A 13,499-nucleotide genomic window follows, 5' to 3' on the forward strand; every position below is an offset into this window, starting at 1 on the left:
CTTATTTCTATGGGAAGTTTATTTGGATTTACACTGTGGTTTTGATATAAATGGAAGTAGAAACGCCTTGACGTTGAAGAGTTTAGGACAACCCCATGCTCCCATTATTCTCCAGCTCCACTACTGTAGCCCTTGGCATGACATCCGCAGTGCCGCACTTCCGGGTCACGTGCCCATGGTGTAACATGAACGAGCTGATTGGTCACTCGGTCGTCGTCACCCTGGCGGTGACCTCTGTACGTCATCACTACGGTCGGATGACGAATGTGAGCAGCCATGCCGGTCTCGGGGAACTGGGTGAGTGAGCTTCAGGGTGGGAGAGCTGGGCCTACGGGCTGGACTCGCGATCCTGAGGAGGGAAGGAGAAGCGAGAGCGCGGCCTCCGGCCTGCACTTGTCCGGATCCAGAACTAGGGACGCCTCTCCCTCCTCTCTCTTTCTTTCATCCACTCACCACATTGCTTCTTCAGTGTGTGTGTGTGTGTCTCTCTCTCTTTCTCAGACACACACTCTCAGTTTGTCTCCCCCCACGACACACACCCCCACCCACATCCCCATCCCCCCACCCACATCCCTCCACCCCTCCACCCACATCCCTCCACCCACATCCCCATCCCCCCACCCACATCCCTCCACCCACATCCCTCCACCCACATCCCCATCCCTCCCCCTCTCTCTCTCTCACAGGCTCTGGCCCCTCGCGCATGCGCGCTCTCTCTCTCACATCCTTACCCACCCCACCATATGCACATACACTTCCCCATCCTCAGACCAGCCTCCATACCTGCAATTACTGTACACATCTTGTTAGAACTGAATAAGAGTCTAGTAAGGTGACAGCCCTGGCCCATAGGACAGATGTGATCGTGTTGCAAACGTTTTGTGCGTATCCTGCCTGGACTTTGGAAATTTGAGTGGAAGAATAACAAATACTGGGATAATTCCTTTCGAAAGAAAGATAGGATGGTCATGTTTTCCGGGTTAAACTTCTGGAAGTTTGGGGTTTATGGGATTTTAGAGGTTCCTCATGATAGACTGGTTAGCAAGGTTAGATTTCATGGACAATTTTTTTTTAAAAAATCACACAATGCCAGGTTATAGACCAATAGGTTTATGTGGAAGCACTAGTTTTTGGAGCTCTGCTCCTTCAGGTGATTGTGGAGAATAAGCCCATAAGACAGAATTTATAGCAAAAGATTACAGTGTCATGCAACCGAAATGATATTTTGAACAAGCCTGAATTGTCTTTTCGAATGAGTTGCAGGTTTTCGTTCATTAATATGTCAATTCCAGAACTACTTTTAAGTCACCTCGAGACAACTTAAGATTTTATAACAAAAGGTGGTATCTCAGCTTAGGCAGTGTATTAAAGGTGTGAGGTTAGGGTCTGTCTGTTTCCCACTCTTGAGTCAGACTGGTTCAATTTCTAAAGTGGAATTTACAAAATATTACATGTATGGACTGCCTGCAGATTTAGTGCTTTTTCAGCAAAATAGAATGTATCTGTAAATATAATTCTCATTGAATTCAGGGACAACTAGATATTTGGATACAGAACTGGCTCGAAGTTAGAAGACAGAGGGTGGTGGTGGAGGGTTGCTTTTCAGACTTGGAGGCCTGTGACTAGTGGAGTGCCACAAGGTGTGGTACTGTGTCCACTCCTTTTCATAATTTATATAAATGATTTGGATGTGAACATAGGAGGTACAGTTAGTAAGTTTGCAGATGACACCAAAATTGGAGGTGTAGTTGACAGCAAAGAAGGTTAACAGAAAAACACAGCAGGCCAGATAGCATCCAAGGAGCAGGAGAATCGACATTTCGGGCATAGGCCCTTCTTCAGGAATCAGCTCATTCCTGAAGAAGGGCTTATGCCCGAAACGTCAATTCTCCTGCTCCTCGGATGCTGTCTGGCCTGCTGTGTTTATCCAGCACCACATTTTTCAACTCTGGTCTCCAGTATCTACAGTCCTCACTTTTTCCTAGCAAAGAAGGTTACTTCACAGTACAGGGAGGTCTTGACCAGATAGGCCAAACGGCTGAGGAGTGGCAAATGGAGTTTAATTTAGATAAATGTGCGGTGCTGCATTTTGGAAAAGCAAATCAGAGCAGGTCTTATACATCTTAATGGTAAGGTCCTGGGGAGTGTTGCTGAACAAAGAGACCTTGGAGTGCAGGTTCATTGTTCCTTGCAGCTAGAGTTGTAGATAGATACAACACTGAAGGTGGTATTTAATATGCTGTCCTTTACTGGTTAGACCACTGAGTATAGATGTTGGAAGGTTATGTTGTAGAAAAGGTTTACAAGGATGTTGCCAGGATTGGAGGATTTGAGCTATAGGGAGAGGCTGAGTAGGCTGGCGTTGTTTTCCCTGGAGCATCAGAGGCTGAGGGGTGACCTTATTGAGGTTTATAAAATCATGAGGGGCATGTATAGAACCAATGGAGAAAGTCTTTCCCTGGCGTGGGGGAGTCCAGAACTAGAGGGCATAGGTTTAGGGTGAGAGGGGAAAGATATAAAAAGCACCTAAGGGGGAGCAATGTTTCATGCAGATGGTGGTGCATGTATGAAATGAGCTGCCAGAGGAAGTGGTGGAGCTGGTACAATTACAACTACTAAAGAGCATGTGGATGGGTATAAGAATGGGAAGGGTTTAGAGGGATATGGGCCATGTGCTGCCAAATGGGACTAGGTTAGGTTAGGATATGTGGTCAGCATGGATGAGTTTGACCACAGGGTCTGTTGCCGTGCTGTACATCTCTGAGAGGGAAACTTTTTCTATGCGGGTGCTGGACCTCTGCATTCATCCCTCCCATCGACTAACCTGGGCATACCCTCTACCTGTGTTCACCTACCCTGACCTCACCACCCCCTCCGCTCCTAAATCCCCCCTATCTGCAGCTCCCCTTACTCCCACCTCCAGTCCTGAAGAAAGGTTGTACCCAAAACGTTGACTTCTCGACTTCCTGATGCTGTCTGGCTTGCTGTGTTCTTCCAGCCTCCTGCTTGTCTACCTTGGAGAGTGGGAGAGGCTGAAATCCTTACATTTGAAATAAATATGTAGTTGAGGTGTCTCAGCCATTAAGACTAAGAGCAAGAGTTGGAAAGTGGGATTTAGCTCTATGGCTATTTCTGGGCTACTGCAGACACACTGGGCTGAGTAGCCTCTTTCTGTGCTGTAAATTTCTATGATTCAACCATTCCCCTCACCTATCCCTCCCTCAACTGTTTTTCAACCCTTCCCCATTCCCCTCTCAGATCCACTGCTTCCTGAGAACAGTCTTTCCCTGATGCTGCCAGCATGTTTTCAAAGTAAATGTTACATAATTTGTTTAAATATACTTTCAAACTACAAATATAATTTGCACACAATTTCTCATAAATGTTTGTCCTGAATTATGCAGTCAAGGTTAGAACTTGATGCAGATGAAACATGTTCCTAAATGTTTTAGATCTGGATTGGCAACTCGGCCTATCGAGGTTGATGGAGAAAAGGCAGAAAAGTGGAGCTGAAGATTATCATAACAGCCATGATCTCATTGAATGTTAGAGCAGAATCGATGAGCTGAATGGCTTCTGTCTCCAATGGTCTTAAATGAGGGTCTTATGCTTCTTTGAGCCTGCTCTGCCATGCATAGCTAAATTCCATGTTGTTTCTACTGTCATCAAATTTCATGATTCCCTTGCTGCTAGAAAAAAACGTTTTTTATTTCACCCTTGAGTGTATATAATAAAACATATATACAGACTGAGTTTGACAACCTTCTGAAAATTCCAAAGGTTGCAAATTTCTCCTCATCTCAGTCATAACTATCCAACCCCTTAGCCTGAGACTTTGATTCTGAGTTCTAGACTAGCAAACCAGGAAAATAACTTCCAGACATCCATCCTTTCAAGTCATTGAAGAATTTTGTGTTTCAATGATATATCACTTTTCTTCTCAACACTGGAGATTATTGGCCTATTTATACTCAAGCTTTCGCCATAAGCTAATACAGCCATGCCAAGAATCAGTCTAGCAAAAGATTGTCATGAGACCAAAACACAACTCCAATTGTGGTTTCGCCAAAGCTATATCCCTGCTTTTGCATTCGGATCCTTTTTGGATATCGGTCAACACAGTTTCTTGTCAAGTAAGATTCTGCAAATTCTGAAAATCTGACACTGGGTATCCTAATCCCTGACCCATGGAAGAAAAATTGTATTGACATAGCAAATGCTGGAAATACTCAGCAACTTTGGCAGCATCTATGGAGAGAGTGAGGACTGCAGATGCTGGAGATCAGAGTCGAAAAGAGTGGTGCTGGAAAAGCACAGCAGGTCAAGCAGCATCTGAGGAGCAGGAGAGTCACCGTTTTGGGCATAAGCCTTTCATCAGGAATGTTGAATGATGAAGGGTTTATGCCCGAAACATCGACTCTCCTGCTCCTCGGATGCTGCCTTATCTGCTGTGCTTTTCCAGCACCACACGTTTTAGCATCTCTGGAGAGAGAAATTTTTAATTTCAAGTTGATGGCTTTTCATTAAATTTTTCATTGAACTGAACAATTAAGCTGTTTTTCATTCCATAGATACTACTTGACCTGCTGAATATTTCCAATATTTTGTTTTAATACTATTTTCCTCCAGGGGCATGAGATTAAGAAACCAAAATGTCAGGGGAAAAGGAGTGTCAAATAAAGGGGAGACTGAGTGATACCAGCAGTGCTAAGGAAATAGGAAAGGCCAGTTAGTGTCAGGTGATGGGCTCATAACAGCAGAAGGGAAAAGAAGAAAATACCAACAGGATCAAACAGAACGAATTGGTAATTCCAATTGCGTCGTCAGCAATCACTTGCTATTGAATATGACTGTCCACCTAGGACAATTTCATGTCATTGGTCATGGTTTCTGAGAATCCTTTGTAATTGATGAGCTCAGTTCTAGAGCCAGCCACATCTCTGATCAGTCATTCGGCAGTAGTCTCCGGGAGGTGGAAGTGGTCCTTTTAAGTTGACATTCTTGACATTGTTTTCTTGAGTTCCTTTTCCATACGCCCTCTTGCCAATGTTCTTGAAGAATTAGTTCCATTGATAAGAGTTATTTCCAAGTTGGTTTCTTTGGCACTCAGAACTCCGCTTCTCCTAAGTACCTAGGTGGCCAGTGAAATTGGTTTTGGATGATCATAGCATTGATGCTATTAGCTGCGTCAAAGGTGCTGATATTACTATGCCTGTCCAGTCATGTTAAGGGTAAGGGGAATTAAGACACTTGTGGTTTAGGGGGAGTGATCTGGGAATTTCAATAGTATTGGGGGATGGGGATGGAACATCATGTTGAGTGAGAGGGCTGAAGAATGCTGTCAACATGACAGGACCAGAGAGCATCCTAATGCCATAGAGGCGCACATAGTGCCACTGGCCAATGTTTTTCCTTTAGTAAATATAAGAAACAATAACTGGTCATTGATTTTTGCTGTGTGCAGCATCTTGCAGATGACAATCGAGTATATGTTTGCATGAACTCTTAATGGGACCCCATCCAGAATAATGCAGTGGGTTTGGGTATCACATTTCAGGAAGAGGTCTTGATTTTGGAGCTGGTGCAGTGCAATTTGCCAAAATGATCTCAAATGGTTATCAAGCAAAGTTAGCTAAACAGATTAAGTTACTGTAAACACCAAACAATGTCTTAATTTAAATTCAAATGATGCAGATACATTCAATCAAATGGTAAAGTGTTTACTTTGGATGTGAGAGGTAGTAAGCTCACTGCCCGCATTTCCCACTGTTTTGAAATACTCAAAAAATTTTACGCAGCTGAATGGGATGGATGCGTGTGGATGTTACCCCTGTCAGAGGTGTCAAAAAGGCGACACAGACTCAAATGAGGGAAAGACAATTTAGTACTGTCCTGAAGAGGAATTTCTTTGCCCTCAGAATCCTTAGTCTGGAACTCTATACTGCAGAGGGCTGTGGGAGCTTTGTAATTGAGTACATTCAAGGGAGAGATTGATTGATTTCTAGATGTTAAAGATATAATGAATAGTGTGAAAATGTGTGTTATGGGAGAGGGTAAGTCATGATTTAGTTGAGTAACTGAGCAGGCTTGGTGGGCCAAATAGTGTACTCTTGCTTCCTGTGTTCCCATGAATGATGGAGATGTTTTTAAACAACCTGTTCAAACATGTTGGAAAGCATCACTGCTGCAGGTCTTGAATCCAGGTCTTCTACCTTAAAGGTAGGGACACTACTTCTGTGCCACAAGAGCCCAACCATGACAGGTGGAACATTCATCATCTGAATGGGCAACTCCTGTTCCTACTTTAAACACTCATGTCACATTTTAATACAATGAATAATTACTGTAAGTACATGTATTCATTTAACATCAACATCACAATTTCTGTCTTTGCTTTAGGTGTTTGAGATGTAAAGCACTTAATGTCACTCAGCGACAAAAATGGCAGCTAGGCTGATACAAAGATGTACACGACACTTAAGTGCTTCATTCCTCACTGTGTCGACTCCTGCCATTGTACTAACTGCCTGCAGATGGACCCCAACAGAACTGTACCAGTCATCGACGTTACTGGCTGGCATCCACACATCTGTTCACCATCACGTACCTGACTTGACACCTGCCACTGAACACATTTGCCAGCCAGAGCACATAAAAGTGGATGAGCTGATTGAATCAGCCTTGAACACAGAAGAGCTCCTGCAGATTTCCTCAGAACACACAGTTACTGGGAATCAAGCAGCTGCACTGCTCATCCGCCTGTGCCGCCACATAGTGGAGCAGAAGTTGGACACTCAGGATGTTCTTAGAGACAGTCGCTTCCAGCATTTGTTGAATGCTGTTGATGGCCAGGTTAGTGACTTTTTGTCATATAAAATGCACCCGCCTTGAGCTCGGAGTCATTAATAATAGCACAATAGAAGCATAGTTGGAGTTATGTATAGGCCTCCAAACAGTAATCAGGAGCTGGGATACAAGATATACCAGGACATAGGAAAGACAAAGTTACAATGATTGTGGGGGATTTCAGTATGCAGGTGGACTGGGAGAATCAGGTTTATAGTGGTTTGGAAGAAAAGGAATTTGTGGAATGTCTACGAGATGGCTTTTTGGAGCAGCTTGTGATGGAGCCCAGTAGGGAACCAGGCAATACTGGATTTAGTGTTGTGCAATGAGGCAGACTTGACAAGAGAGCTTAAGGTGAAGGAACCCTTCGGAAGCAATGATTATAACATGATCGAGTTTACTCTGCAATTTGAGAGAGAGAAAATAGAATCAGAGGTAATGGTATTTCAGCTGAATAAAACAACTATAGGGACATGAGGGATGAGCTGGGTAGAATTCACTGGGAGAGGAGCTTAGCAGGAAAGATAACGGAATAGCAAAGGCAGGAGTTTCTGGGAGTCATTCAGGAGCCACAGCAGAGATTCATCCTGAGGAAAAAGAAGCATGGTACAGGGAGGATGAAGCAACCCTGGCTGACTAGGGAAATCAGGGATAGCATAAACGCAAAAGAGAAAATGTACAAAGTATGAAGAACAGTGGGAAACCAGAGGATTGGGAAACTTACAAAGGCCAACAGAGGGCAACAAAAAAAAAAGGAGGGAGAAGATTAAATATGAGGGTAAGCTAGCCAGTAACATCAAGGAAGATTGTAAGAGCTTTTTTAGATATATAAAGGGCAAAAGAGAGGCAGAAATAGACATTGGGCTGCTGGAAAACTACGCAGGAGCGATCATACTGGGGATCAAAGAAATGACTGAGGAACTGAATGAATAATTAGTGTCACTCTTTACAGTGGAAAACATGAGGAATATCCCAAAAATTCAAGAGTGTGAGAGGGCACAGCTGAGTATGGTGGCCATCACCAAGGAGAAGGTGCTAGAAAAATTAAATGGCTTCAGGTGGATAAATCACCTGGACCAGATGGACTACATCCCAGAGTTCTGAGGAAGACAGCTGAAGAGGTAATGGAGGCATTAGTAGTAATCTTTCAGGAATCACTGAAATTAGGGACAATCCCAAAGGACTGGAAAATTGCTAACGTGACACCTTGTTTAAAAAAAGAGTAAGGCAAGAGGAGGAAAATTACAGACTAATTAGCACAAATCCGGTCATGGGTAAGATCCTGGAATCCATTATGAAGATTGAGATTTCTGAATACTTGGAAGTGTATGGTAAGATAGGGCAGAGTCAGCATGGTTTTGTCAAGGGTTTCTTCCTAGAGATGTGCAAGACAGAAACAGACCCTTCAATCTAATTTGTCCATGCTGACCAGATATCCTAACCTAATCTTGTCCAATTTGCCAACAGTTAGCCATATCCTTCTAAATCCTTCCTATTCATATTTAAAAGGCATCTAGATGGGTATGTTGTAATTGTACCAGCCTCCACCACTTCCTTTGGCAGCTTATTCCATATATGCACCATCCTCTGCATGAAAACATTGCCCCTTAGACCCCTTTAAAATATTTCTGCCCTGACTCTAGACCTATGCCCACTAGTTCTGGGCTCACTCACCCCAGGAAAATACATTGTCTATTTACTTTCTCTGTGCCCCTCATGATTTTCTAAATCTCCATAAGGTCATCCATCAGCCTCCGACACTCCAGGCAAAACAGCGCCAGCCTGTTCAGCCTCTCTCAATAGCTCAAATCCTTTAACCCTGGCAACATCCTTGTATGTCTTTTCTGAAGCCTTTCAATTTTCACAACACCCTTCTCATGGACGGGAGATAACAATTGCACATGATATTCCAAAAGTGGCCTAGCCAATGTCCTGTACAGCTGCAACTGACCTCTCAACCTCTTTACTCAAAGCTCTGATCAATAAAGAAAAGCATACCAAGGGTCACCTTCATATTCTATCTATCTGCAACTCCACTTTCAAGGAACTATGAACCTGCCCTCCAAGGTCTCTTTGTTCAGCAACACTTGCTATTAAGTGTATGAGCCCTGCTCTGATTTGCCTTTTCAAAATGCAGAATCTTGCATTTATCTAAATTAAACTCCATCTGCCACTCAGCTCATTAGTCCATCTGATCAAGATCCTGTTGTAATCTGATATAACCTTCTTCGCTGTCCACTACACCTCCAATTTTGGTATCATCTGCAAACTTATTAACTATGTCTCCTATGTTCACGTCCAAATCATTTATAAAAATGATGAAAAATAGTGGACCCAGCACCAATCCTTGTACCACAGCATGGTCACGGCCTCCAGCTTGAAAGGAATGCCTCCACCACAACCCTGTTGTCTCCTCCATTCAAACCAATCCAAATGGCTAGATCTTCCTGTTTTCCATGAGATCCAACCTTGCCAACCAGTCCACCAAAAGGTATGAGAATGCCTTACTGAAGTCCATATAGATCAGTTCCACCGTTCTGCCCTCATCAATCCTCTTTGTTACTACATCAGAAAACTCCGTCAAATTCGTGAGACATGATTTCTGACACGCAAAGCCAAGTTGACTATCTCTAATCAGTCCTTGCTTTTCCAAATACATGTACATTCTGTCCCTCAGGATTCCTTCCAACAACTTGCCAATCACCAATGTCAGGCTTACTAGTCTATAGTTCCCTGGCCTTTCCTTAAATACTGACACCACGTTTGCCAACCTCCAGTCTTCGGCACCTCACCTGTGACTATCGATGATCCAAATATTTTAGCAAGGGGCTGAGCAATCACTTCTCTAGCTTCCCACAGAGTTCTAGGGTACACCTGATCAAATCCTGGGGATTTATTCACCTTTATGTATTTTAAGACATCCAGCACCACCACCTCTGCAATATGGACATTTTTCAAGATGTCACCACCTATTTCCCCACGTTCTATATCTTCCATGTCCTTGTCCATAGTAAACACTGATGCAAAATAATTGTTTAGTATCTCCCCCATCTCCAGTGGTTCCATAATAGGCCGCCTTGCTGATCTTTGAGGGGCCCTATTCTCTCCCTAATTACCCTTCTGTTCTTATGTATTTGTGGAATCCCTTTGGATTCTCTTTAACTCTATTTGCCAAAGCTACCTCATGTCCCCTTTTTACTCTCCTGATTTCCCTCTTAGGTACTGTACATACTCGTGTATAGGTTGAATTTTGAAGACAATTTCAGCTTAAAAAAACTAAGGGGTCAACTAATACACAGGCGCACGTTTTGAAAGACTGAAATTTATGTTTGGTATGAGTCAGAATATGGACAAACAAGCCAAATCTCTATATAAAATAATAAACAGCAAAAGGAAAAAAGATTTATGGTCATTATTGAATATTTATCTACAAATTAACTCTGCATTCTGCCTGCTACAATAGAATGGTACAGTAGTCCCTCCATACCCATCGGGGATACGTTCCCAGATCTACTGCGGAAGCCCGAAACCAGGGATAGAAGTGAACTCATTCATTTAAATGGGAAACATAAATTCCCAGCATCCGTCTGGTCCCTGGTTCTGGAACGTTCCCTGTAATATGTTTCGGGCTGCGAATAACTGAAACCAACTCTGCAGGTTACAGGAATGCTGAAAACCTGGAGTGGAGCGTGACTGCTGGTGGACTGGAAGACCCTGAATGGAGCGGTATGGCCAGCAGACTGGAAAGCCGGAGTGGAGCACAAAGGGCAGGCACACTGCCTCATAAATGTTGATCTGTAACTGTGAAGAATTCGGGTCGATTTATACACAAGATATATAGAAAATACAAGATTTCTTTGAGCCAAAACCAAGGATTTTATTTTTACATGAGATTTACCTATACACGAATGTATACAATATACTCCTGTTGCCTTTATACTCTTCTATGGATTCACTCGATCTCTGCTGTCTGTACTTGACATTTGCTTCCTTCTTTTTCTTAACCAAAACATCAATCTCAAGGTCATGCCTGACAAATCTGCTAGAATTCTTTGAGGAAGAAGCGAGCAGATTAAACCAAGGAGAACCAGTGGAAGGGCTTTTGCCCGAAACGTCGGGATTTTCCTGCTCCTCGGATGCTGCCTGAACTGCTATGCTTTGCCAGCACCACTCTAGTCTAGAATTTGGTTTCCAGCATTTGCAGCCCTTGTTTTTACCACCGATGTTATCTACCTGCAAGGACTGATTAGGGATAGTCAACGTGGCTTTTCTGACGTGGTAACAAAGAGGATTGATGAGGGCAGAGCAGTAGGTGTGATCTATATGGACTTCAGTAAGGCGTTCGACAAGGTTCCCCATGGGAGACTGATTAGCAAGGTTAGATCTCATGGAATACAGGGAGAACTAGCCATTTGGATACAGAACTGGCTCAAAGGTAGAAGACAGAGGATGGTAGTGGAGGGTTGTTTTTCAGACTGGAGGCCTGTGACCAGTGGAGTGCCACAAGGATCGGTGCTGGGCCCTCTACTTTTTGTCATTTACATAAATGATTTGGATGCGACCATAAGAGGTGCAGTTAGTAAGTTTGCAGATGACACCAAAATTGGAGGTGTGGTGGACAGCGAAGAGGGTTACCTCAGACTACAACAGAATTTGGACCAGATGGGCCAATGGGCTGAGAAGAGAGTTTAACTCAGTTAAATGTGGGGTGCTGCATTTTGGGAAAGCAAATCTTAGCAGGACTTATGCACTGAATGGTAAGGTCCTAGGATGTGTTGCTGAACAAAGAGACCTTGGAGTGCAGATTGATGGCTTCTTGAAAGTGGAGTCGCAGGTCTATCGGATAGTGAAGAAGGTGTTTGGTATGTTTTCCTTTATTGGTCAGAGTATTGAGTACAGGAGTTGGGAGGTCATGTTGCGGCTGTACAAGACATTGGTTAGGCCACTGTTGGAATTTTGCGTGCAATTCCAGTCTTCTTCCTATCGGAAAGATGTTGTGAAACTTGAAATGGTTCAGAAAAGATTTACAAGGATATTGCCAGGGTTGGAGGATTGAGCTATAGGGAGAGGCTGAAAAGGCTATTTTCCCTGGAGCTTCGGAGGCTGAGGGGTGACCTTATAGAGGTTTACAAAATTATGAGGGGTGTGGATAGGATAAATAGACAAAGTCTTTTCCCTGGGGTCGGGGAGTCCAGAACTAGAGGGCATATGTTTAGGGTGAGAGGGGAAAGATATAAAAGAGACCTAAGCGGCAACATTTTCACGCAGAGGGTGGTACGTGTATAGAATGAGCTCCCAGAGAATGTGGTGGAGGCTGATACAATTGCAACATTTAAGAGGCATTTGGATAGGTATATGAAATAGGAAGGGTTTGGAGGGATATAGGCCAAGTGCTGGCAGGTGGGGTAGATTGGGTTGGGGATACCTGGTTGGCATGGACAGGTTGGACCGAAAGGTCTGTTTCCATGCTGTACATTTCTATGACTCTATGACAAGGTGCCACACAGGAGGCTACTGGGGCCCATGGTGTCAGAGGCAAGGTGCTAGAATTATAAATGTCTGGCAGAAAGCAGAGACTGGAGATAAAAGGGTCCTTCTAAGGGTGGCAGCCTTTGACAAGTGTGTTCTGCAAGATTCAGTGTTGGAACCACAACTTTTCACTTTATACATTAACAATTTAGATGAAGGAACTGAGGGCATTCTGGATACGTTTACAGATGATACAAAGATAGGTAGAGGGACAGATAACATTGGGGAAACGGGAAGGCTGCAGAAGGCTTTGGACAGATTAGGAGAGTGGGCAGAGAAATGGCAGATGGAGTACAATGTGGGAAAGTGTGAGGTCAGACACTTTAGTAGGAAGAATAGAGGCATGGACTATTTTCTAAATGGGGAGAAAATTCAGATATCCGAAGTGCAAAGAAACATGGGAGTTCTAGTCCAGGATCCCCTCAAGGTAAACTTGCAGGCTGAGTCAGTAGTTAGGAAAGCGAATGCAATGATGGCATTTTTTCGAGAGGACTTGAATATAAAAGCAGAGACGTACTTCTGAGGCTCTATAAGGGTTTGATTAGTTCACATTTGGAGTATTTGTGCAGTTCTGGACCCCATATCTCAGGAAGGATGAATTCGCCCTGGAGTGTGCTCAGAGGAGGTTCACAGGAACGGTCCAGGAATGAAAAGCCACATAAATGAGGAATGTTTGAGGACCCTGGGTCTGAATTTGATGAAGTTTGCAATGATGAAGAGGGATCTAATTGAAACTTTGAGAATACTGAATGGCCTGGACAGAGTGGATGTTGGGAAGATGTTTCCATTGGTAGGAGAGACTAGGACCCAAGGGCACAACTTTAGATTAAAGGGAAGAAATGTTTAGAATGGAGAAAAGGATAAACTTCTTCAGCTAGAGAGTGGTGAATGTATGGAATTCACTGCCATAAAAGGCTGTGGAGGCCAGGTCATTGAGTATATTTAAGTCAGAGATAGCTAGGTTTTTGATGGTAAAGAGGATCAAAAGTTAGAGAGAAAGTTGAGAAATTTATCAGGTATGATTGAATGGTGGGCTGTTTGGCCTAATTTCTGCTCCTGTGTCTTATGGTCGCAATAAGGTCAACAAAAGTGGCTTTGAAGCTGCCAGACCTTTGTAAAAACCC

General features: G+C 43.5%; 1 protein-coding gene across 1 annotated transcript in view; it reads left to right on the forward strand.

Moving 5' to 3' along the window:
- The first annotated feature begins 215 nt into the window (after nt 1–215).
- tbrg4 (transforming growth factor beta regulator 4) overlaps nt 216–13,499 on the forward strand; it is a 44,891-nt gene continuing 31,607 nt past the window's right edge. The window contains exons 1-2 of the mRNA XM_060823732.1: nt 216–297; nt 6,400–6,852. Of these exons, the coding sequence (XP_060679715.1) occupies nt 6,442–6,852 (411 nt within the window). The 5' untranslated portion in view covers nt 216–297; nt 6,400–6,441. The remainder of the gene's footprint in view (nt 298–6,399; nt 6,853–13,499) is intronic.

This window comes from Hemiscyllium ocellatum, chromosome 4 (genome assembly GCF_020745735.1).
Source record: "Hemiscyllium ocellatum isolate sHemOce1 chromosome 4, sHemOce1.pat.X.cur, whole genome shotgun sequence".
NCBI lineage: Eukaryota > Metazoa > Chordata > Chondrichthyes > Orectolobiformes > Hemiscylliidae > Hemiscyllium > Hemiscyllium ocellatum.